General features: G+C 39.5%; 1 protein-coding gene and 1 long non-coding RNA gene across 5 annotated transcripts; one reads left to right on the plus strand and one right to left on the minus strand.

Annotated features, from left to right (window-relative positions):
• Positions 1 to 5,361: 5,361 nt before the first annotated feature.
• Positions 5,362 to 7,140, plus strand: LOC122145289. Its single transcript, XR_006160232.1, has 3 exons — positions 5,362 to 6,206; positions 6,294 to 6,360; positions 6,602 to 7,140. It is a non-coding gene; the product is annotated as an uncharacterized LOC122145289 (long non-coding RNA).
• Positions 7,141 to 7,202: 62 nt separating this feature from the next.
• LOC122145280 lies at positions 7,203 to 23,329 on the minus strand. 4 transcript variants are annotated; one of them, XR_006160229.1, is made up of 11 exons: positions 23,185 to 23,329; positions 22,695 to 22,904; positions 22,364 to 22,489; positions 21,958 to 21,996; positions 21,728 to 21,810; positions 21,485 to 21,575; positions 21,315 to 21,404; positions 15,594 to 15,788; positions 14,966 to 15,052; positions 12,900 to 12,935; positions 7,203 to 7,833 (listed from the first exon to the last, which is right to left on the minus strand). XR_006160229.1 is itself a non-coding variant. In XM_042758046.1 (10 exons), the coding sequence occupies exons 1-9, from the start codon at positions 23,213 to 23,215 to the stop codon at positions 15,006 to 15,008; spliced, it is 909 nt and encodes a 302-aa protein (XP_042613980.1). In that variant the 5' UTR covers positions 23,216 to 23,329; the 3' UTR covers positions 7,203 to 7,833; positions 14,966 to 15,005. The 4 variants fall into 4 exon arrangements, 3 of the variants coding, with proteins under 3 accessions (XP_042613980.1, XP_042613967.1, XP_042613985.1); XM_042758046.1 differs by lacking the exon at positions 12,900 to 12,935 and having other exon boundaries at positions 21,728 to 21,807; XM_042758033.1 differs by lacking the exon at positions 12,900 to 12,935.
• Positions 23,330 to 26,160: the final 2,831 nt, after the last annotated feature.

A 26,160-nucleotide genomic window follows, 5' to 3' on the forward strand; every position in this document is an offset into this window, starting at 1 on the left:
GAGCTCTCTTGCTGAAATTAGTAAAGCTGGCTTTTGGGAAGCACTTCAAAATGAACTCCAGAGTGCCCAGCCCCAGACAGAACTTGCCCCTCCGCAAAGCCCAGATACACAGCTACAGCCCTCTGAAACTCCTGTTGCTGTCTCCACAAATGGTGGCAGTGCAGATGGTGATATGCAAACCAACAATGATATTGCTAATCCATTTGATGCAGTCACCCGCAACATCCCAACTACTGCTACAAGGAGTCCATTTCTTGATGAAGGCACAGTTAACCCACCTCATGTCCAAAAAGTTACTGTTGAACATTTCATTCGCAGTGACTCCACACCGTCTAGCTACAGTCAAAGCAGGATCCGTACATTCTCAGGGCGGCTGCCAAAACCAAATGGAGAAGTTGATTATGATTCCTGGCGTACTCAGGTAGACCTACTTCTTAGGGACGTGTCTGTCTCTGATTCACAGAAAGTAAGGAGAATTTTGGAGAGCCTCCTCAGCCCAGCAGCGGATATTGTTAAGCCACTTGGGACGGATGCAAGCCCTCAAGCTTACCTCACCCAGCTCGAGTCAGCATTTGGAGTGGTCGAAGATGGAGAGGAGCTATTTGCTACCTTTCTGGGCTCTAACCAAAACTCAGGTGAAAAACCCTCTGTCTATTTGGGCCGTCTCCAGACTCTCCTCACCAAAGCCGTAACCAGAGGGGGAGTTTCAGCTGCAGAGTCTGACAAGTACTTACTCCGGCAGTTCTGTAGGGGATGCTGGGACCAGAGTCTGATCATTGGCCTGCAGCTCGAACACAGGAAACCCAATCCCCCCTCATTCCCAGAATTGTTGTTGCTTTTGAGAACGGAGGAGGATAGGAGAGCAGCAAAGATGGATCGCATGAAAAAGCACCTTGGAAGCACGAAAGCTGCTGTACATATTCATTCAGTTATGAGCATGCCATTATTCGAACCTGAAGCTGCCCCCACTACAACAAAGAAACACGAGACAGATTCTAAGCTAGAAAAGGAAGTTGCAGAGTTGAGGATACAGGTTGCAAAGCTAATACAGCAAGGAAAGAAAGGAGAAAGGCATGAGGGAGTGTGGAGCCGTCCAGCCCAAGGTGAACCGCCTGCTAAGACTGAAAGTTTACTCGCGCAAGCTTCCAATAGAGACTCAAACCCCCAATCTCTGACACCACCTAAGCCCTGGTTCTGTTTTAAATGTGGGGGTGATGGCCACATCGCTGCAAAGTGCACTTTTGAACCCAATCCAGGCCTCGTCCGGAAAAAGAATGCAGAGCTCAAAGAAAAACGAAGCAAATTCTTGGCCAAGCAGGCAGCCAACAGAACATCTTTAAACTTCTAGAGGCTCCTGCCTTGGGGCGACCAGGAGCTGAGGACAAAGAATGTCCCATAGCATTGACTCACAATGAGTGCTTTTCTGAAAGCAGTAGTTCTTCTGGCTGCAAATTGCCGCCTGGACTTGTGGGACCCCGTTGCACTTCGAACATCTCTGTTGGAGACATGAAATGTGATGCTATTCTCGACACTGGATCCCAAGTAACAACAATTTCAGAGACTTTTCATTCTAAATACATGTCAAACTTACCTGTTCAGTCGATACACAATCTTCTCGAGGTCGAAGGGGCTGGAGGTCAAGCAGTGCCTTACCTGGGGTACGTGGAAGTTCATTTAACCTTCCCTGAGAATGTTACTGGAACAGAAGAGCAAATGTCTGTTTTGGCACTCATTGTCCCTGAAAACCAGTTCAATAGCAAGGTTCCTGTCTTAATTGGCACAAATGTCTTGCTTGAGTTATACCAACGTGGAGTAGGCTATGACAAATTCAAGTTTCTCAGAAGATCAGACAGTTTTGCTGTACTACTCCAACATGTGGCCCGAGTATGCGAAAGAGAAGCTAAAGCTTGTCTAGTGAAATTGCACGGAGAAGAGCCCATTACTATTCCGGCAAGAAAAAAAATGTGTCTTTTTGGGGATGTTAGAGTTGGAAAAGCCAATCCCAATATGACATTTGTCGTTGAACCCCCTGAATCTTCCTTCCTGCCGGGTGGGTTGTTCATGTGTGTCAGTGTGCACTAATAAACATAAACACAAGAGCTTCAAACAAGATCCCTGTAGTCCTCAGCAACACCACAGATCACACTGTCACCCTACATCCAAAGTGTGTTATTGGTCAAGTGTCTGCAGTTCAAAGTGTAATGACCATGACCTCCTCTGCACAAGTCGATTCACAAACATCAAATGGCAAACATTCATTCAATCTGGATGACTCCCCTATGCCAGAGGAGTGGAAGACACGCATTCGAGATAAACTGAACTCCATTCCTGAGGTTTTTGCACTTGATGAGCTGTCATTTGGCCATACCATCGCCGTGAAACATACCATCCGTCTGCAGGACGAGATGCCCTTCAAAGAAAGATCCAGGCCGATACACCCCAGCGATCGAGAAGCTGTCAGACAACACCTTAGAGAGCTTCTGGATGCTGGTATAATAAGGGAATCCGAGAGCCCCTTTGCATCCCCAGTGGTTGTCGTGAAAAAGAAAAATGGAAAGATCAGACTATGCATCGACTATAGGAAGCTTAACAGCCGCACTATTAAGGATGCTTATGCTCTTCCTAACATCGAGGAGACGTTTTCTGCCCTGAGTGGAGCAAGGTGGTTCTCCGTGATGGATCTAAAGTCTGGTTATTACCAGGTGGAAATGGTGGAAGAAGATAAACACAAAACTGCGTTCACATGTCCATTAGGTTTCTACGAATTCAATCGTATGCCGCAAGGTGTCACCAACCGCGCCTAGCACCTTTCAACGCCTTATGGAAAAGTGTGTTGTGACCCTACATCTGAGCGAGGTTTTGGTGTTTTTAGATGACATCATTGTGTCTTTTCCCAGACTCTAGAAGAGCACGAGGCAAGGGCTCCTGAAGGTGCTTCATCGTCTCAAAAGCTATGGCCTAAAAACTATCCCCAGAGAAGTGTCAGTTTTTCAAGTCCTCCGTGAAATACCTGGGCCATATTGTTGATGCTCAAGGAGTTCACACAGACCCAGATAAAGTGTCAGCTCTGAGAGATTGGCCCCGCCCTGGAAACAGAGAAGAACTGAAACGCTTCCTCGGATTTTCAGGGTATTACAGAAGATTTGTGGAGGGCTACTCAAAAATCGCCAGGCCTCTCAACGCTCTCACCGCTGGGTACTATCCACCTAAAAAGAGGGGTAAAGTTTATAAAACACTGAGACCCAACACTGGTATAAGCCCCAGAGCACCCTTTGGCTCAGAGTGGACACCTGAGTGTGAGTCCTCTTTCAGAACACTGGTTGAAAAGTTGACATCGGCCCCTTTACTCGCTTTCGCAAATCCAAAGCTCCCATATGTGCTACATACAGACGCTTGCTGTGAGGGGTTAGGAGCAGCTCTTTATCAAGCTCAAGATGGAAAGCTTAGAGTAATAGCCTATGCCAGCAGAGGCTTATTCAAGAGCGAGAAGAACTACCCTACTCACAAACTAGAATTTCTAGCGTTAAAGTGGGCAGTTTGTGAGAAATTCTGTGATTACCTGTATGGTACAGACTTTTCAGTCCTAACAGATAACAACCCGCTTACCTATGTCCTTTCATCCGCAAAGCTCGACGCAGCCGGACACCGCTGGCTAGCGGCCCTCTCAACCTTCAGATTCAACATCAAATATCGAGCTGGACGTGCTAATGGTGATGCAGATGGACTGTCAAGGAGACCTCAAGCAGCTCCTCAAGAGGATCATGGAGTACCTGCAGGAAAAAGAACGGATCAACTCAATGACAAACCGCCTTATAGAGGGGGAGATTCCATCTGATGCAGTCTCAGCTGTATGTCAACGCCATTCAGTAACTATGCACTTACCTGTCCTTGCTGAGTCCCTTGTTGTTGACGCCTCCTCCTTACCTGATCTATTCACTGGTACTGGACAAGACACTGTACCTGGCATGAAAAAAGAAAAACTGGCATGAAGCACAAAGAAACGATCCATCAATTGGGAAAGTCATCACCTTGTTAAAAAAAAAAGACAAAAGCCCCACTTCAAATCCGTAAAAGCTGAGTCACCTGAAGTCAAGTTGCTCCTTCGGGAGTGGGATAAGTTTGAGCTCATTGATGATGTCCTTTACAGGACGTGTTTTGACAGAGGAAACAAAATTCATCAGCTCGTCTTACCTGAGGAATTCAGAGAAAGAGCTCTCAAAGGCTTTCACGATGAGGTTGGTCACTTAGGGCCAGAGCGTGTGTTCAATCTTGCTCGTGCCAGATGTTATTGGCCTAAAATGAAAAAATCAGTTGAAAAGAAGTGTCACACATGCGAACGTTGTTTCAGAAGAAAAACTCAGCCACAAAGAGCAGCACCCATGGTGAATATTAAAACAACTTACCCACTAGAGCTTGTTTGCATGGACTACTTGTCCCTTGAACCCGACAACCGTGACATCAGAAACATACTAGTCATCACTGACCATTTCACCCGCTTCGCAGTAGCTGTGCCAACAAAAGACCAAAAGGCCAGAACTGTTGCTAAAGCTCTCTGGGAAAACTTCCTGGTCTACTATGGGTTCCCTAGTCGCCTTCATAGTGATCAGGGCTTTGAATCCCACACAATCAAGGAGCTGTGTTCGCTCATAGGGGCTGAGAAAGTGCGCACCACCCCATACCATCCTCAGGGGAATCCTGTGGAGCGCTTTAACAGGACCCGTATCAGCATGCTCGGTACCCTTGACGAGAAAGACAAACATCACTGGCGAGACTTTGTGAGGCCTGTTGTACATGCGTACAACTGCACCAGGAATGATGCAACAGGTTACTCACCGTATGAGCTGATGTTCGGCAGGCAGCCGACTCTGCCAGTTGACCTCATACTTTGCCTGAAACCTCCAACTGAGACTCATACAACTCACTCAGAATATGTCCAAAACTTGCGCCAGAGACTCAAAGAAAGCTATGCACTAGCTGCAGAGAACTCCAAAAAGTCTGGAGAAAGAAATAAGCACAGATTTGATGCCAAGGTGAAAACTGCTGAATTAGAAGAAGGGGACCGTGTCTTGGTGAAGAATGTCAACGTCCGTGGCAAACACAAGTTAGCCGATAAATGGGAAAGGCCCATCCATATCGTTGTGAAAAACGGATTGACGGTGGTCCTGTGTATGTAGTCAAGCCAGAAACAGGAATTGGCCCTCGGCGTACACTTCACAGGGACTTACTTTTACCATGTGGATTTCTGCCAGTTGAGACTACTCCTGATTCAGTTCCACACCAAAGCAAACAAACTCAAATGCGCTTGAGGAATAGACAAACCCAAGAGATGGAATGTGAGTACTCGGACAGAGAAGAAGAGGATGATGGCTACTACGGTATGTGAATGAACCTCCACAGTTCACCACATGGGGACCCTATGTGCAAGAGTTCGAAGTCATTCCCATCAGTGGCTCTCAGTCTTCTCTGAACCCCATGGCTCCTGAGTTCAAATCGCTAGGACTCCAACCAATTCTTGATCACTCAGTTGCACCTCTTGACACAAATACAGCTGTCCATCAGTCCCCAACCCAAAGTGGCCATGTCATCATAGACATTCCAGAAGATGAGATATTGCAAAGCACAGTGGTCACAGACCCAACACCAGCTCATGACACGGACAATGTTCAGAACAGGTTTCCTGTAACCCCTAAAAGGCACTCAGAAGTTACTTGTGGGGAAGAACAAGGTAAGCAGCCCAGGCGTTCAAACAGAGAAAGACACCCCCCACCCAAGTTCACCTATGAAGAGCTAGGGAAACCCCTAATCCTTGCCCTTAGCCAGTTTTTTGGGAAACTCCAAGACATTATTCCTGACCATCAGATACCTTGTCAGATTTAACGCACATGCAGGGACTCATGTGGTTTAGAGGGGGAGGGTGTAACCCTGTCAATTTTGCCCCAATAAAGTCCTGAAGTGACCTTTAATGCAAACGAGTAAAACTAGGGTAAAATGCAATATCTAGTTCGCCACTAGGTGGCAGTGCACAATGAAACGTTCTTCTTCTGCTGTTTTCTGCCATTCGAGCTGCCTTGAAAAAAGCCTGGAAAACAGGAGCCAGAGCAGAAGTAAATATTAAGATTGAAATTGATTTAGAAAACGAAATATATCCTCGAGGTTGAACTACATTGAAATTTAGACGACACCTTTTGTAAAACGAAGTTATCTCGGTGAGTGAAAACTATCATTTTGTGTTGATTAGCTTGAAGCTAAAATGGTGAAATGACTAAAAAAAAGTTTACATTTCAACATTACAGTGGATTACAGTGGATTAAAAAAAAAACAGTCTGGCTATCTACAATAGCAGTGGATGTTACCACACAGGTACATTTTGTTGTATATTTTGGTACAATGAAAAATGCATTTTGAAAGGAAATAATTTTGTTTGAGTCAAGTATGTTAATTTTGAGTTACTATGCTGTACTGTACTTTTGTTTGTCCAATTCCATTTGGTTGATTTTAATTTTAAGTTGTATTATTGAACATATGGACTCTTAAATGATGAAAAGATGGAAAAATGATATTTAGTTGAACATTAATTAATTTTCTGCACATTTTTGTGTAGACTGTTTTTTTTTTGAGGCTTCTTCTGGTCACAGATCCCTGATGTTCTTTCCACCGAAGCTGGATTCCTCTCTGTTTGCCCTGGTGCCTGGTTCCCTGGTCCACTGCCTCAACTAACAGCGCTGCAACGGTTCCATTGGGTGGTTTGATATGGACGCTGAGTATTGAAGGGGTGGTTGGACAGTTAAAATATTTGAGTGCACTCAAGGGTAACATTTTTTTTCTTTGAAAGATTTTCCCTTTTGTTTTGTTTCATGAGATCTCAAAAGTTGTGCCCGATTTGTTAACATCAGTGGTACTAATGCTATGTGAACTGAACTAAATATTGAATTTTGAACAAGGAAATAAGGAAATTAATTTGAATAAGAGCTACATTCAAACTTTAATCTATTGCCCTGTGCTTCTTTTGGAGTGGAATCTGTGAGTCTTTTGACCATATGATTAGTACATAACCAACCTCCTCATCGAATCTAGATTTAGATAACTCCTACAATAGATCCTTAGCCTGCCTATAAGCAGAACTACCACCGTAGGGTTACAATAACATACATACAGTATACATACAACAGAGGAACCCTGAGCTCTATAGCACTCTGATGAGATAACTTTACACATATCTAATTTAATAAAAAATGTATTCAATGTACAATGTACAAATATCCCTTTTGTCATAAACGTCAACACTCATAATACACTTTCGATTTTTAGATATTTTATATATTGATATATATGCTCTGTTGATCCAACTTCCAAGCATCCTTTTGCTTGGAAAATAAATGGGGATATCTGGGTCCAGTAACACGGAGAAAGAGTACACATTGTTCATTTACATATACAGTCGACAACAATACAAAGCTGGTTGAAAATTTACAAAATTATCCATTTAAGATTAGATTAGATTTTCATAAATTAGGTTGAAAATAGTTACAATATTAAAATCAAACATAATAGGTAATATTATTCTAAATATAAAAGTACTAACTCCATTAAGTTTCTCCGTTAAGTTTATGCACAGTATATTTCATTTAACCCTTAAACAACACAAAGAAATTCAGTGAGTAAAACCCAAGAAAAAAATATATGAAGAAAGACATCAATACAGTACATTGAGCCCTGTTAGACTTTTCTTAGTACTGTATATATATGCAAACAGCATTGTTCTAACAATGACTTGCATAGTTTACAACTTAGTTCAGCTTTTGCTTCCAGTTTCCATCAGTCTGGTTCAGAGATCTGTAAAACAGAGAGTTGATATTGTTTTTAATTATATATATATACATTTATGTTGCTGATAAAAGAAAATAGGCTCCAAAATGATACAATTTACTTTACTTTTTCTCATGAGCTGTAAAGCCAGTTCATAACCTCCTACATCCATTTAGCCTTTGACATAACCACTTACCTCAAGCTAAAACATTAGTAGAAGAGCACTTGATGTTATTTGTGAAAAAGCCTGACATGCTGATATACAGTAAATGCATGCTGATATATAATGTATTTGGAATATTTTATAACAAATTTGTGAGACAGACATGCTCACATTCATTGAAAATTTATAAGCTTCATGTCTTGTGTAACCTGTAGGCTTGTTCACATAATGGCGTGCAATGATATCTGTATTGAAATTGATGAATGGCCACTCATTTATCAACAGAAAAGCTGCTTGTTATCCACTTTAACACAAATACTTTCTTTTTAGGCTTACACAAAGGCACGAGTGGACCATACACATCGGAAATCGTTAGGCTAAGCTGGGGTACATAGTAAACTGAGCCTGAGATAACAATCCCCCCCCCCCCCACCCCTAAATAGAGAGAGGAAAGCAGGTAGCTGGAAGACTGGACATTTATTTAAGGATTTATCAAGACAAAACCAGAGGACTAATCTAAGAGCTCCAATCTGTAAAACTGAAGTGGAACCTCTAATTATATCAGAGCTGTTAGGACAGGTTTGTAGAGAGTTTAAATTTCCTTCTCAGTACCTTTTTGTCCTTTTCTACTTTAGATTTAAACTTAAGATACCCAACTAAACTTTAAATGTAACAGGTAGAGTGTAAAGCAGTTGTTGCAGTTTCTTAATTGAGATACACATATATAATTTGTAATTCAACTCTTCTGACAAACAAGATCAACCAATAGTGAGCATCAATCAAAAGCTTTTACTCAAGTCACAAATAAATATTGTAACATGAATAATCATAAACTACGACTCTATTTCTCATAATTGGCACTCACAATGTAACTTTGTATATCACAGTGTGATTTTATATCTTACAGTTGCAACTTTGTCTCATGTAATTGCCATTTTATTTCATGTTATTGAAACTTTATTTTTTACTTTGAGACGGGAATGGCTTATGTTCTATTCTCAGTTAATACTGACAGCTGAGCATAAATAACTAAGGATGCTTCTGCAAATGACTGAATAATAGGACATTTTAATATATTAAAAAAATAATAATAATTATGTGACATAAGATTGTACTTCCAGCCACCTCTCTGCATCATGCCAAAGCTGCCTCGTGAATACTTTCCTTTTACTAGCAGTTAAAAGAGTCTGTGTTGGTGGAGAGGTGTCCTGTCAATCCCACTCTAAGGAATGTGGCTATGATGCCATGGGCAGATACGGGCAGGTGAAGGTATCTATCTTTCAGCAGTGGGATGATCACAGCCAGGCCTGTGAAGCCGCTGCTCTATGACACTAGAATAGAAAGCTGGAAGAGAGAGAATGTGCTATTGGATACCCTTCCTGCGAAATACAAACAGTTCACTCCTATACTTATGAATGGGAGAAACTGCAATGTGCGGTATGGTGGAATAGTCCCGCCTTCTAAATGAAAGAGCCAATCGTTGATTAGTAAAGTGCAAAAAATAAAAAAATTAAAAGCTACCATAGAAAAATAAACAAAAACCAGCCAATGCGCATGCACATTGGCTGGTCTAGCCTGAAAAATAAGCTTTTTTAATGCTATTTGAGTCAAGAAACAACATTCATGGGGCAGTTCATGTCAGATTTTTGTTGCTGATTTGAAATATGTAAGTTATTTGTGAGTTCATAGGGAAGTTTTCGAGATCTCAGGATTCCCCCATTCATGAAGATATGACTTGGTCTTGGATGAAATATGGCCCCCGAGTGAACACACTTTCCTTGAAAGGGACTTTGTCAAGATCTCATTGGCAGTCTGCTCTGTAATTAGAATTGCTTGACCTTTGTCCTTTTGTCCCCAGGAAAAAGATAAACCTCAAGTCAAGCAAATTAAGAAAACTTGTGTGAATGAACAGGCATCCATATTGAATGCATGCACTCTTTGGGTGCTTTCACAATTGCTTCGATTGCCTGGTCCTTGAGTTCAGAAAAGTTCAGAAAACAGCATTCACATCATCCAAGCGTACCGAACTCTGACGTCAATCAACCCTGGTTCCCACCAAAAGTGCTAGTTTGAAATCACCCTTATTTTGACTATACAAATTAAATATATACATCATATATGTATATATAAATGTACAGTTTGTTGCACAGAGGTGGCATTAAAGTAGGGTGACCAAACGTGGCATTTTCCCAGGACACGTCCTGGCCAGGATTTCTATATTGCCTAAAATATCCAGGTTTTGGCTTTGATTTCCTATTTTCATACTTAATGAAGGTAATGATCATTTGACCAATAACATGCAGACATTGTACGTAATTGACCAATCGTGGTACGTGAGAAGGTGGGATCTACAGAGAACGGTCAAAGCGATGCAAAATAGTATACATATTAGTGTTCGACTTGAAGCAGCACTGAGTATACTGATCGGCGTATGACATCAAAGTACAAGAAGCCATCCTCTCTCTAGAGCTCTCACGGTACTTTGTCATACAACAATTGGTCTGCACAGTGCAAACAAAGCCAAAACGTGTATATTTTAGGCAATACAGAAGTCCTGGCCAGGATATGTCCTGGGAAAATGGCACGTTTGGTCAACCTAATTACAGGGATACTCCACCCCAAAATGAAAATTTTGTCATAAATCACTTACCCCCCATGTCGTTCCAAACCTGTAAAAGCTTCGTTTGTCTTCGGAAGACAATTTAAAATATTTTGGATGAAAAACGGGAGGCCTGTGACTGTCCCATAGACTGCCAAGTAAGTTACACTGTCATGGTCCAGAAAAGTATGAAAGACATCACCAGCTGTCATCAGTTGTTCAACCGTAACGTTATAAAGTGATGAGAATACTTTTTGTAACCGAAGAAAACAAAAATAACAACTTTATTCAACAATTCCTTTGTCAACAGTCTCCTCTGTGTCTCTCCATATCACCGTATGCTGCATATGCTCTTCTGTATCAGCCGTGCCACAAGGATGCACTTTATTCTTTCAAATCAAAGCTAAATGCATGTTGAAACAGCACATCCTTGTGGCGTGGCTGATACAGAAGAGCTAGTCTCAGCTCCAGATGTCACGCCCATGGACCGTTGGCTAAACGTCTGATGCATATGGCACACAGAAGTGGAGAGTGTCGAAGTCATCATCAGATTGGTTGAATTCTAAAGGTTTTCCATGAGATGTGTGTGTCGCGTTCTTTAACGTTCTGCGTGGGAACAAAGATACCGTGGTGCCAAACCCCCCACACGAAAGAAGACAGCCCTAGTGTTTAAAACGGTGACAACGAGTGCTTATCATGATCAACTAAACGCTGGATTTTCAAAAGTATGTGAAATATTTAAAGTTTGTGGCATAGAATCTTTAAAATATGTCAGAGTTTTACACACCAGTTTGTTATTGTGTTGACATTTCAACGCCTCGAAACGTGATGATGAACAAAACAAACTGTGATTGGTTGTTTGACATGTTGGTCAAACGGCCTCATGGGCAGACCTTGGCCAATGAAAGCCGCCATAGATTCCAGACCTTCAGTCTGAATACAAAAAGTATTCTCATCGCTTCATAACGTTACGGTTGAACCACTGATGGCAGATGGACAATTCTGACAATGTCTTTCATACTTTTCTGGACCTTGACAGTGTAACTTACTTGGCAGTCTATGGGACAGTCACAGGCCTCCTGTTTTTCATCCAAAATATCATAAATTGTGTTCCAAAGACAAACAAAGCTTTTACGTGTTTGGAATGACATGGGGGTAAGTGATTAATGAGAAAATTTTCATTTTGGGGTGGAGTATGCCTTTAATATACTGTACTTACAGGTATATTAAATGCATCAATTCGCTACAGTAGGCCTTTGTTCAACCCCCGGAGCCGTAAATACACACACACACACACACACACACACACACACACACACACACACACACACACACATACTTTATAATGAAAGAATGAAAGAAAACTTGTAACGTTATACATATAAGTTCCAAGAAACTCACAGGAAGTTTGAAATATCTATGTATGTTTGCCATGAACTAATTAGCACCCCACTTAAATGACTTCACTGCTTGTAAAGTCACCCAAGCAAATTTATCTCCACTGAAAGCGGTCATCATTAAAAGTATGAGTAGCACAGGAAGGATAAAAAAAGCCTAAGCGAAAGGACAGCTGGAGAAGGACAAAATATAGATGAACTTTGAGTGTGACAGCCACTGTATGACAACACAGGAAGCATCCAGTAAGAGAGAACATTATGCTTTTTTCTTTTTTTCTTACATTTTTGTTAGGTTTACAAACAGCCATCAATTAAATGAAAACGATAAAAACAATGTCAATGTAACTGATTTAAAAAAATACAAATACATGCACACAAAATACAGGTTGCATGGTCTTTGAACAGGTGGGCGAGCCGAGAACGAGCTCCAAGTTTTCTGCCTCACAACTGTGGAAGAATTGTCATTGGCTTGACTCAGGGGCCTATTGCGTTTCTTTTATCCCATTATGTAAAAATAGCTGCAATCAAGGAAGGTGTGAGGATTTACAGGGTGATCTAGAGGGACACTGATGAATGTTCCCCACGTGAATCAAAGTAGGGTTGCTGAGTCATTGTGGTGGGATAGACCTAAATGGGTGTGGTCTCAACATAAAAAATCCTTTCATGACTTCTCACTGAGGGTGAATCGGAGAAGCTTTAGAAATATGAGAGGGGATAATGTAGCTAAATATATGAACACACACTTCCAACAACCTAAACCCAAATTCTCCTAGTCTTATTTGCTAAATGGCCTTTAATGTTCAGCTCTGTAATGTTTGACACCTGTTATTGAGTGTCTTTAATGCAAGATACAGCAGTTTCTACAGAAACAGGTTTTGCACACCTTTAAAATAATAGGTCGTCCAAAAAATGAAGTCTGTTAACATTTACTCACCCTAGTTGTTCTGAACTCATGTCAGTTTCATTTCTTCTGAAGGACACAAAAGGGGATTTTTAAAAATTAACATCAAACCTCATTGGTTGTTGTGTATCATATGAATTGACATCATTGCACAAGAATCAATGGGTGATGATATTACTGATGGGGCACCATTTGTTGGACCCAAATGACTTTTAATGTATGGATAAAAACATTCTTCAAATAAACAGAAAATTGACACAAGGGTGAGTAAATTGGTTGAACTATTCCTGATAGACTTAGTCTGAAGTGCGAAGAGGAAGTTTATAAGAGCATTGTTTGCAACATTCTCTTTGCAACACTACCTTTTAATGACTGCCTAAATATGTTTTTTTTTCACTTGCCACCAAATACAGTCATCAGTGTTTGTGTACATGCAAACACTGACAAATATGTGATTAATCTTATAAATAAAACCAGAATGTATCAATGGAACCATGGAAACATAACAAATAACTAACACCAACAAAGAGACCTAACCTTTACCAGTGACCTATTATTAGTCTTCCACCTAACACAATTACCTCACCAACTATTTCTGATATGGTGAAACATGTTTCCATTTATGTTGCAATGGCTGAGTAAAGGTTGCATACAACTTTACAACTAGGAAAAGTACACAAAAGATTGCAGGTTTTAACTCAAACCAGAAGGCACCACCTGGTACAGCTCTGAGTTTCTCTCTTTCCCACTCATCCTAAGTTACATCTGGCCAGGTGAGAAGATAACCACAACAAAACGCTGGTAGTCAATAACTGCATGTGTGCATGCACAAACACACATTAGTTCCACACCAAAGCACAGTGTCTAATACTGTTCAGGCCTGGGCGAGTGTCTGATTGTTATTGTAAATCTAGCATTGACTTGGCTTCTTTGTCATTACTACGTATTGGGCAGGCCACTCCTTTAAAAGTTTTAAGATTTTCAGATTTCAGATCTTTTTCTTTGTTGATTTAATACATAATTCATCAATGCCATGAACAGATACTAACCTTTAGCAATTAAACCTGAAAGTAGTGTATAAAGTGCTATAAAAGCAGACAGAGCACTGATGGCCACAAATGTAAGTGCCTTAAATAAACTGTGTCCTGTCTTGAGTAGACTAAGCACCATAAAGTGAAAAAAAAAAAAAAAAAAATGTGAGAGGCCGATCAAAACCTGGAAACGGATCCTCTACAATGACCGGAGAGCACATGAAAGCATACTCTTATTGGAAAATAATACCTTATATAATAGTCCCTGGGGCTCTAGCTAATTATACTGCTTTATGAGCAGTCATGGTCATTAGTTGTTATCTATGGGGGTGGAATGACCTCTTTCAAGTTCATGTATCCAACCTGTTCATTAGTTTCAAACCAGCTGGAATGAATGAGAGGTTTTCTCTCTGTTTCCTCCCTTTGATTCTTTAACTGTTTTTCTGTTTGTTTATTTTTGAATGACTGGACTATTTTCTGCTAATTACAGTTTGTCTGAGTGTAGGCTTACTATGTATAAATATTTCTAATATACTAATATACTTGACATGCAAGAAAAAATAAATAAATAGAGCGCATGATTTACTAATTTGTTCGCTCGATGTACTAAAACGTGTACACGATTACTATTTAGTGCCCTCAATTTGCTAATTCGTTCCCTCGATTTGCTAAATCGTGCGCATAATTTACTAATTCCTTCTCTCAATGTATAAGTCGGTTTAGCCTACTATTTTTTCCTGACAGAGGGAATTAAAACTGTAGTATCTCTCTCAAGTGTCTGATGACATGTGACCTGGAGCGGCCTCTGTGGAAATGATGTGATGACAGATGGAATACCCTCTACCACATATCCACATGAGTAAAAATGTTAAATTTGCTTGGACTGACCAATATGAATCATGATATGAATGTGTGATTTCTGCCCTACTGCTCTTTTAGTTTACAATATTCATCAAAGTATACTGTTTTTTTTTTCTCCCCCAGAAGCATTTCCTTTGCTTGAGTACATCTCTAATGGAGCACAGCACTGTGTGTATGTATCTGCACGGACTGCTGGAAAACACTTACCAATGATAAATGTTGGGAAGAGGCTGATTTATTTTAGAAGTTAAATATCAATAGAGATTTTAGTGAATTCATGCCCATTGCCGTTGACTGAAACAAAAGAAAGGAGTGGTGAATAGAGAGAAATAGTATTAGTATATCCAAACAATTGAATAACCTCAATAATAATCACAGTGCTTACACTAGATTCACACGGGGTGTGAGCGTCAACACTTGACGGACGGCGTATCTGAAGCTTGGCGCTAACGTGATCATCATAGTGACAACAGCCAATTACATTGGACTACAATTGGCTAGTGGCTGAGCTAGGGTATTTGCATAAGGCTGACGCTTCCCTTGGCGCTTGAAAAGTTGAGAAATTTTCAACTTCTGCCATGAGCAATGCCAGTGACGCAATGCCAATGGACCAACAATTCAATTCGGCAATGCATGATGTCACCCATTCAAAGTAAATGAGAAGTATTAACGCAGACGCCCTGTGTGAATGTACCATTACAGTATATTAAAGTACTACTGTGTTTTATAGTCTGTTTGTCTCTCTGTTATGATTATGGTCTCTTATGGTCTACAGATCATCTCTCAGTCTACAAACCATAACTGACATTAGAAATGTTCTCTCATTCTCACTAACCTTCAGCTCCTGTATTGTTGCAGTTGTTTTCGTTGAGAACATCATCTAGGGATTCCATTGAGGTTTTGGTGGAGATCGTCAGTTCTCCATCAGTCAGATCCACTGCGGCCAGCCCATCCGTTTGATCCTTTGTGTTCACTGTGGCCTGAGTGCTGGATAAATTCTGTTGGATTTCTTGTTTAACATCAGCTGATTCTGTAGGGAATACAGTATTTGTTTTTGCCTGTAATTTTTGTAATGGTTCTCAATATCTAAAAGTATGATGTCACACAAAGATATATATATATATATATATATATATATATATATATATATATATATATATATATATATATATATATATATTGTGACGAGTCAGCTGCCTCCTCCCTGATAATCAACTGTCGGGCACCTGTCGGGCCAGGATGCCGGGCCGTCCATCCCCTGCAAGCGCCGAGGCCAGCGAGGAGGATGAAGCCGCTAGAAGAAGCCGCCGCCCCTCGCGCCCCGGACCGAAGAGGGGAGCGCGTGCGGCCGCCGGACTCCGCCCCTTACCTGGACCCTTCCTCCATGAACACTGCCAGACCCCCACGAACCCCGCAGCACGACGAGGACACCAGATTCCCTGTTGTTTTGGACACTGTTCCCCTTTTGGACACTTTATTCCCCCTTTGTTTGGTTTTTCTGTTAAATAAAAACCTCTCCGAGGCCTGACGCCACGCCCACTGTGTCTGTCGTTGGCTCGTCCCGTCACTATATATATATATATATATATATAAAATGTACAGTTGTAACAATCATAGTACATAATTTTTACATTAGGTAAAATACTTCTTTTTTACACAAGCTCACAAAATGTTCCATCATTGTAAAGAATGGAGTCAGACATTCAAAATAAGTTCCTGTTTCTATTCACACCAAAAATTTAATGAAATGTATATATGAAGAATATGTACATATATCAGACCAACCAGCTGCTGTTAATCAACAAACAAATTTGCTCAGGCACTGTTCAGCTGTGAATACCCTTAAACACTCATCATATATTTAAACTTCACTATTTATCAGGGTGGCCGCAGGTCCTTAAAAAGTTGTAAAATGTCTTAAATTCAGATTCAGTGGGTCTTAAATATTTTTGGTCGCATTACCACAAAAATCTTTCCGGTCTGACGGACCCAGTGACTGTTTACAATCATGAATGAATGAATGAATGAATGAATGAGCTTTATTGCCAGGTATGTTTACACATACGAGGAATTTGTTTTCGTGACAGAAGCTCCGCAGTGCAACAGAATGACAGCGACAGAACAAAAAAAACACACATAATAAAAGAATAAAAAATACAAAAAATACAAATAAGTAGGTAAGGAATGACAATATACAAATTGACAATTGTATGGCAGGTATATTACAATGAGCAGTTATGTATGTACAGGTATATTATGTGCAAAAAAAAATTAAGTGTACACTAAGTATGTGTGTTAGATAAATAAGTGTATGTGTATGTAAATATAAATAGTGTAGTGTGTTCCACAGTTATTATCAAGTGTTCATTAGATGGATTGCCTGAGGGAAGAAACTGTTCCTGTGTCTGGTCGTTCTGGTGCTCAGTGCTCTGTAGCGTCGACCAGATGGCAACAGTTCAAACAGGGAGTGTGCTGGATGTGAGGGGTCCAGAGTGATTTTGCCAGCCCTTTTGCTCACTCTGGATAAGTACAGTTCTTGAATAGAAGGGAGGGTTGTACTGATGATTCTCTCAGCAGTCCAGACTACCCTCTGTAGTCTTCTGAGGTCAGATTTAGAAGCTGAGCTGAACCAGACAGTTACTGAAGTGCAGAAGATGGATTCAATGATGGTGGAGTAGAACTGTTTCAGCAGCTCCTGTGGCAGGTTAAGCTTCCTCAGCTGGCGAAGGAAGGACAGTCTCTGCTGGGCCTTTTTCACAATGCAGTCAGTGTGAGTGTCCCACTTCAGGTCCTGAGAGATAGTGGTGCCCAGGAACCTGAATGACTGCACTGCAGTCACAGTGCTGTTCATGATGGTGAGTGGGGGGAGAGCAGGGGGGTTTCTTCTGAAGTCCACTATCATCTCCACTGTTTTGAGCGTGTTAAGCTCCAGGTTGTTAAGAGTGCACCAGACAGCCAGCTGCTCAACCTCTTGTCTTTAAGCAGACTCGTCACCGTCCTGAATGAGGCCGATGAGTGTGGTGTCTGCAAACTTCAGGAGCTTGACAGAGGGGTCCTTAGACGTGCAAAAGCCACAGGCCTATAGTCATTTAGTCCTGTAATTTTGGATTTCTTTGGGATGGAGATGATGGTGGAGCGTTTGAAGCATGAAGGGACTTCACACAGCTCCAGTGGTCTGTTGAAGATCTGTGTGAAGATGGGGGCCAGCTGGTCAGCACAGGATTTCAGACAAGCTGGTGTCTTTTCTGCTTCCGGAAGACCTGGCACACCGCATCCTCGCTTATCTGTATTGCAGGTGTAGGGGAGAGGGGGGATGCAGGGGGTGTGAATGGTGTGAACGGTTGTTTGGAGAGGCGTTCAGGGTGGGTTGCAGGAGTTGTGAATGGTGTGAACGGTTGTGTGGAGAGGCGTTCAGGGCAGGTGATGGGTGTTCTTCTTTCAAGCCTGCAGTAAAACTCGTTCAGATCGTCTGCCAGTCGTTGATTCTCCACAGTGCTGGGGGATGATGTCTTGTAGTTGGTGATCTCCTTCAGACTTTTCCACACTGATGCTGAGTCGTTGGAAGTGAACTGAGTCCTTATTTTTCCAGAATAATTCATCTTTGCCACTTTGATCTCCTTTTCCAGTGTGTATTTAGCTGGTTTATACAAGACATTGTCCCCCTTCCTGTAAGCATCTTCTTTGGCCTGACGGAGCTGTCTGAGTTTTGCAGTGAACCACGGTTTGTCATTGTTGTAAATTAGTTGAGTCCTGGTAGGAATACACATATCCTCACAGAAACTGATATAAGATGTTACAGTCTCTGTGAGTTTGTCCAGATCGGTGGTAGCAGCTTCAAAAACATTCCAATCAGTGAGCTCAAAACAAGATTGTAAATCCTGCTCTTACTTCATTGGACAGATTGAAGATTTTTTTTCACTGCTGTAGTCAACACATCATCAGAGAGTATTGTGGTAGCAGAATCCTTTCGAACACCAGCTTGCTAAGAAGCCTCCTAGCTACAGTACTTTAAATGGGTCAATCCAAGTTTACAGAAAAAATTCCTCAAAAAATTTTCTTGCCCTAAAAGCTAGCTTGATTTAAACTTAAGTGAAAAAAAGTAGTGACACATCGAAATGCGAGAATGATTCTTCTGATTTGATTACATTCAGCTTAAACAGCGATTGATAATGGATAGTGTATTTCTTTTATCGATGTCATGCTGTTGAGGCTCATGCTGACTGTCAATGTGAGAGACTTTTATGGAGAAATCAAATCAAATAGTGTAACGGCACACATGAAGAAACTCAAAGAGCAAACATACTGAGGTAAAAATGTCAAATGTTTAGTTTATCTATAACATGATGTAGTTAAGTAACATACCATGACAAGGGGGCTATTTTGCTGAATGTTTTCACGATTGCAAATGTTACATTGATTTTCCTTCAACCAACAAGTAAAGTATATTAAGTTATTTATATTTTAGACACAATATTGACTGTTTTGTTCTATTTCACCAACAAAAATTGTTCCAAACGAACATCAGAAGTATTGCACATTCTCCAAGCAACACAAGGCATTTTTGTTACTGAATGATTTAGCACTTTGAAGGAACTGGTTGAATGAACAAGTGTCTTACCATCACTACTGGCAGTTGAGTCTCATGTTTAGAAGTATGCATTTCCCCCCAATATTTCTTATTGTTATATTAAAATTTTTATTTAAAACATTAATCTCATAACAGTATTTACTGCATTTGTAATTTTGCAGTGTAAAATATTTAATTTGATTGATAAGACATGAAAGATGATGCATACATTTAATAAAGTTAAAAATATTGGCCTTTATAAAGGTAAATAAAATCCTGGGATAAATATTAAAAACATGCAGATTTGAGTATGTAAAAGCTGATAGAACACTGAAAATATTGCTTCTGAATAATTTGTTTATACCACCAAAAGTCTTGGTGATGTGGTGCTTTTGTGGGGTTATTTTGTATGGGATATTGTCTGCTGGTATAAAAAGTTCACTGTAAATCATAATAATAAATAGCATTTTTGATAGTGTTGATATTTTGTTTTCTTTTTACATTAAACACATTAAATATACGTAAACTTATGTGTATATACATCCCAGGTTTGGTCTTAAATTTCACACAAGGTGGTATTAAAAAGGTCTTACAACTCTAACTACACTAAAAACACAACTGCTGAAAAATGACAATGTCGTAATTAAGGGAACTTCTAAAGTTCCTCAAAGTGCTAGACTGTGTAGGAATATAGTGTAATTTCCTGTTACAAAAGTCTTTATTTCCAGTCAAATGCAGTCACCTTTACTCTTCCATTTTCACACAACACTTACATGGAATTATAGTGTCCTGCACCCACTAGTAAAACAAACAAACAAACAAAAATATTTATATATTTTTTTTCTATCTGGGGTCTGAATAATATTTGGTTTGACTGTGGATTAATTCTTATTAAAACTACAAAGTAGTTCAGTCAAGAGCAGTGAGTGATTTTCTTTCTTTCATTTTCTTGGAAATAACATTAAGGACATCGACAGCAGCTAGTATTAGGCGTGGTAACTTTAAGAGATAATTTCTTTCTCCAATGTTTACTTTCACTTAAGACATAACCGACTGTTTTTTCGAGGATACTCTCCAAGACGGGTATTTCAACATACTTTTGTATGTATTTGTCAGTACAAGAGCAAGAAGAGGCGAATTCGGTGTTCAAGCTTTGAGATGCATCTCTTCTGTGTGCACAGAACACTGTGCGCGGGTGCTGAATTAGGCTCTTTCACATCTTTTTTCTGTTTTGCATGTTAAACCGATTTGTATTTGTTTGATCAGGTGCAGAAGGACGTGAAGGAGAACTCGGTTCGGTGTTGCTGTATGTAAGACGTGGCTCTCTGCGTGCGCACCGAACACGGCGCGAGTACTCAGTTGAGTTTTTCCGCATCTTGTGTTTGAATGCTTTAAACTCTTCTGAATGTTTAAAATGGAAAGGCTTAAAAGCACATGCAGATGATAAGCTTTCATGACAATTCGCAGCAGAGGCCCATCAACTGTCCTGAGCGTCTTTTTAGGCTGGCCTGGTTTTTTTTTGTTAATTTCTTGTTATCACTTTTAAAACTTTAGTACAGCAGAGTTTAGTACAGTAATTTAGAAACTTTCAGCACTGTTTCAAAGTTTGGGGTCAGTATAATATTTCCTTTACAAATGTAACTGATTCCAAACTTTTGAAAGCGAGTATTTATTTTATTTCATTTTATTTATTAATTTTTAATAACAGCTATCTGTATTAAATTTTGTAGTGTTGGGCGCAGCTCTCTTTCTCTCTCTCTCTCTCTCTCTCTCTCTCTCTCTCTCTCACACACTCACACACACACACACACACACACACACACAGTTGTTTCGTCTGGTTGGCTCTTATGCTCCTTAGTTCTTTATATAGGTCTTCACACATTGACGAAAATGATCATGTGTGTTGAATTAAATTAAACTATAATGCATTTCTCAAGATTAAGTGATTGCCATAGAGTCTTTGACAGAATTCAGCTACTTGTCGCATACCTTTCCCTCCCTCAGGTTTTTCAGCTTCCTTCACGGGCGCAGGGTCTTTAAGTGGCTCGGTGGACTCGACAGGAGTGAATGTTTGTATATCTTTGGGAACAGTTTAGAACTCAGGTTCAGTGTAAATAGAGAAATCTCTGTGGTGATAGAAAGTTAAGAATGGCAGGTACCTTTGACTGATGTGGTGTCAAACACCTCTATATCCATTGTGCTGAGTGGGATCTGAGCATCTTGTTTGGGATGTAAGTCCACAGAGTACTTCTGCATTAAACACGATCAGTATGTAGTTTATATATCCGATGTTATGATTATCAGTTAACAATGTACAGGGAGCCATATATCAAGGCTATTCATTCTATTACTGGTTTTCCAAATATTCTCCAGTTAGTAATAATTGACTTTAAATATCTTACCCTGGAGTTCTTTTGAAGGCAACAGTAAACTACTATCCCAGAGAGGCACAATACAACAATAAGCAGGATAACTGTGTAAGCTACTGAGAGTAAAAAACAAACAAACAAACAAACAAAAAAAATAGGTCAATTAAGAACGTATATATTTTTATCTGTCTATTCAAAATAAACAAGGACACTTAAATAAAAATATGAATAGACATTGACAATAAAGAAAAATAGCTACTCACTTGCTAGATTGTTTTTGCCATTGTTTTGTCCTTGAGTTGCTGTAAAAATTATTAATTATGCATAGATATAAATGCATTGCACAAAGAAAATAAGTAAATTATTTGGTGAATAGCAAATTTATGATCTAATATACTGTAGTGTTTTTTTTTACGTTTTTTTTTTTTTTTTTTACATAAATTGCTTTAGGTGGTTAATACAAATAATTTATTCTGGCAGACGATGACAGTTTTAAGAGAGTGCTAGAGCACATACATACTTCCTGTGTTAGAATGACTCAGTATGATTAAAGTGAGAGGTTAAAACAGAATTTGCACATTGCTCATTTGTGCAAAATCAAATGTGATATTTTTATGATGAACAGCATAATCAGTGATCATTATGCTTGCACAGTATTGTCTCGCTTACTGGTTTTTTTGCTTGTTGTGCTTTTGATCATATTTTTTGTGCTTGATTGCGCAACAGTTTTCAGAGGTTTTTCTGTGGTGTAATACTTGGTCTGCGGATGTTCTGAGGGTGGAGGAGTAGGTGATTCTGTTGGCCAAAAAGGGAAAAAAAAAAAAAAAATCAAAAATCATCTAACATTCTTTGGTTAGAGTTTCCCATTTATGTATCAGTACTGAAGTAAGCAGCATAGCATATAAACTGGCTTACAGTTTTTCTACCAATTGTACCATTTTGCTGCAAAAAGTGTCTGGACACTTGATTGACAGCTGATAAAACAACATGAAAAAGCTACCTGATTGTCCATCTGACGTAGTATTCCCATCCGTTGTGTTTGACAGGTCGACCGTGGAGTTTGGAGTGGTAAAGTTGTCTAGAAAGCCCTCTGGTGTTTTATTGATTAGGGTGGTGTTGTCAACAGACATTGAAACTGGAGCAGTGATGATTTTTGTGCTGCTTATCGTTGTTGTTGCCTCATTTTCAACAGCAAAGACAAATAAGGCACCTGCATTGTACCCATTAAAGGTTTAGTCAGGTCATGAGGAACATAGTTATTACAATCTACAAATCTGTAAATTACAAGTACATCTACAATAATGGCTGAATCTACCCTTAAATGTAAGTAGGAAATAGGTGATTAGTTATTTGACTATGTAAATCTTATTTAATTCTGCTCCTTTTCTTGTTTTCAATTAGCTATTCGCGCAAATTTTAGCAGTTACTCAAATAATAAAAAAATAATAAAAACAGCAACAACAACAACAAAAATATATCTTTAAACATACCAATGAGGAGATGAATTGATGCGCAGCACATCTTTAGAGAGGATACAATCTAGTCAAATGTGTGTTCCTTCCTCAGGACAGCAAGTGCTCAGTCTGAAACCGCAATAACTTCCACTTCTGTGACCAGTACAGGATGCAGCAGACAGTTACCCAAAAAAGGCACATAAGGAACTTGTGCACTTTTGTAAAGCCCCGTTTATTGCATTTGCATTATTCAACTAATTAAAGGAAACCGGTTGTGTGTGCTTTTTGTTTACATCAAAGGAATAAAGGGAAATACAGATTTATAGGAACATATGTGGTACATTGAGGTTAAGTGACTGCATTTATAATTTACAGTCACAAAAAATATTTCACTTCTTAAGTTTAACAGTAGTTTTTTTTATAATTTTTATACACCTGTCAGAAAAATAAAGGTCTCTGGGGTGGTACCTTTTAAAAATGTACACCTTTGTACTTTATTTACCCCTTAAGGGTGCATATTAGTATCTCAAACGTACATAACAGTACCCAAATGATAGAGTTGTGATCAGAATTATTAGCCCCCGTGGTAAATATGAGCATAGAAGGCTTAAAAAATCGGCATTGTTTATAATTTTGATCCTTCATTGGTTTCATTAGTTCACTGGCTTCAATTATTAGCACCGCTAGAAATTCTTATGAAGAAAATATCTATAAAGTATAATCCCATTCATATTTAGATTTTTAGCACATCAGCGTGACTACAAACATGAAGTTTTGTAGTCATTACTTCCTCTTTCACACGGGCATAAATATGAGGTAACACAAAGACCAAATTTGCTTAATCATTCATCAGAATACGTAAAACCAAAGAATATAGTTCTGATGTGCAGAAGAAGACTGTTGAGCCTAACAAAATAAAAAGTGGCTGTAAGAAAATAGCTAAATAGCTAAAGTATCAAGCTAACAAATTCCAATTCCCACCATCAGGGCAATAATTAGGAAGTTCCAATCAACTGGTGATGTTATGAATCTACCTGGAAGAGGACGTGTGCCTATATCAGCACAGTGAGGAGGACAGTTTAAGTGGGCAATGACTCTCCAAGGATCACAGCTGGAAAATTAAATCAAAACAACAATCAAAATCAACACAAAAATGTGTCACTGGTTGCAAAATGAAGGTTTCGCCATGGACACCCTATTCTTCTGACAAGAACCCTGTAGAAAATGAGTGGGGTGAACTGAAGAAAAGAAGCACCAACATGGAATATGGAAGAGTGGTCTCTGATCTATCCCCAGGTGTTCTTCACCCTCATCAAGCCTTATAGGAGAAGACTCAGAGCTGTTATCTTGGCAAATGGAGGTTATAAAAAGTATTAAATAAAAGGGTTGATGATAATTGGGGCCACCATATCTTAGAGAAAAATATTTATTTCGTAATGAGACTACCCGGGCCCCAGCCATTTTCCACCCATTTTTTCCACAGTCTTCTTTGCTCATACTGTATTTAACAAATGGGCTGATCATTCTGACCACAACTGTACATATTAGCATTTATACCTTTATTTCTGAGAGTGTGTATAGGGTAACATCACTTACATTTCTCTGCATTTACTTGGGAATATTTTAAAATGTTTTGCAATTTCACAAAATGCAGAACAAATGAATGAAATGAGGAACAATGACCTTTAAAAATATAACTGAGAGACTTAAAGACAGTATTTCTTAGGGCAGCAGGATACTCATAGTCATTAGATGCCGGTTCAGTTTCTGGTCACTTCACTTAAGGTCACCTGATAATAAACCTAGCTGGGACCATGTTAAACCACACGCAGACACAAGGTGTCACTGTAGGTATGAGAAAGCAAGAGAGGTTTATTAGAATCCCCATTAGTGACACAATTAATTAATATTTTTTTTGTAATAAGTGGTCTTGTAATGTAGAAATCATCTCTTGTAGTATCAAACGACATATACTTAAATTCTTTATGTATAAAAACATATATATACTTAAAATACATTTTACATGTATTGTCCTTGTTTTGTTTTTGTTTTTATTAAAATAATATATTTCTATTATTTTTTTATTATTTTTTTAATACTGTATATTGTGGCAGAAAATGATCTTAATTACAAATGATGTGGTTTTTGACCAAATGTGTGTTGTTTCACTGGAATGAATGTAGACTAGAGTCTCAAAACTATGTATTAATTTCTTAAATACACATTAAACACAAAGACAGTAAAGACATGTTTTTGGATCAAATAAATGCAGGCTGTTTCAGACTTTTCAGAAACATTTAAATAACGTTTTAAAAATCGTACTGACTCAAACCTTTTGAATGGTTGTGTATATTTGTGTATGGATTTTAAAAAAGCAGTGCTGTTTGGGAAGTGTTGTAATGAATAAAAAGCTTCATCATTCTAATATACAACAAGTGTCAGATTTGGTTCAAGAACCTTAATAAATGAGTGTGTTTTCAACATTGTGACCAAATGAAATGTGTGTGTGTAATCTTGACGTGTGGAGATGAGGAAAAAAAAAGTACAGGTCTGTAAATGTTTGAAAGTGTTTGTGCGTGTTGATGGAAGGAGGTTGTATATTCATTATTACTGTTTATTTCCTCATGCCAGAGGTAATCAGTGACAGGATTAGTGCTAACTGCCACCCAGTTAGTAGTGCGAGTGCAAAGAGCCCACCAGCAGAACTGCACAGCAGCAGAGGCAGTGGCTCCCTCTGTGGGCCTGGCCATGCAGCTCGCCCATGAGGCTCTCTAATCTAGCTCTGAATGAATCCAGTCTGTGCCACTGACTGCCACATCAGAGCTCAAGTGCTGGCCAGAGTGGATGAGCTAATCGTTTCTCTTGGAGGTGTTGGGATACCAGAGGAACAAGAGAGCGGGTGAGTGAATTAAAGAGAGAGAGGATGGGTGTGGAGAGAGGAGACCACCCACCCGGCGGATTCAGAATTCGGGAGGCCCAGACGCACAGCTCCATTCTATGACCCTCTGTGCC

The sequence above is a fragment of the Cyprinus carpio genome, chromosome A1, assembly GCF_018340385.1.
Source record: "Cyprinus carpio isolate SPL01 chromosome A1, ASM1834038v1, whole genome shotgun sequence".
Lineage (NCBI taxonomy): Eukaryota > Metazoa > Chordata > Actinopteri > Cypriniformes > Cyprinidae > Cyprinus > Cyprinus carpio.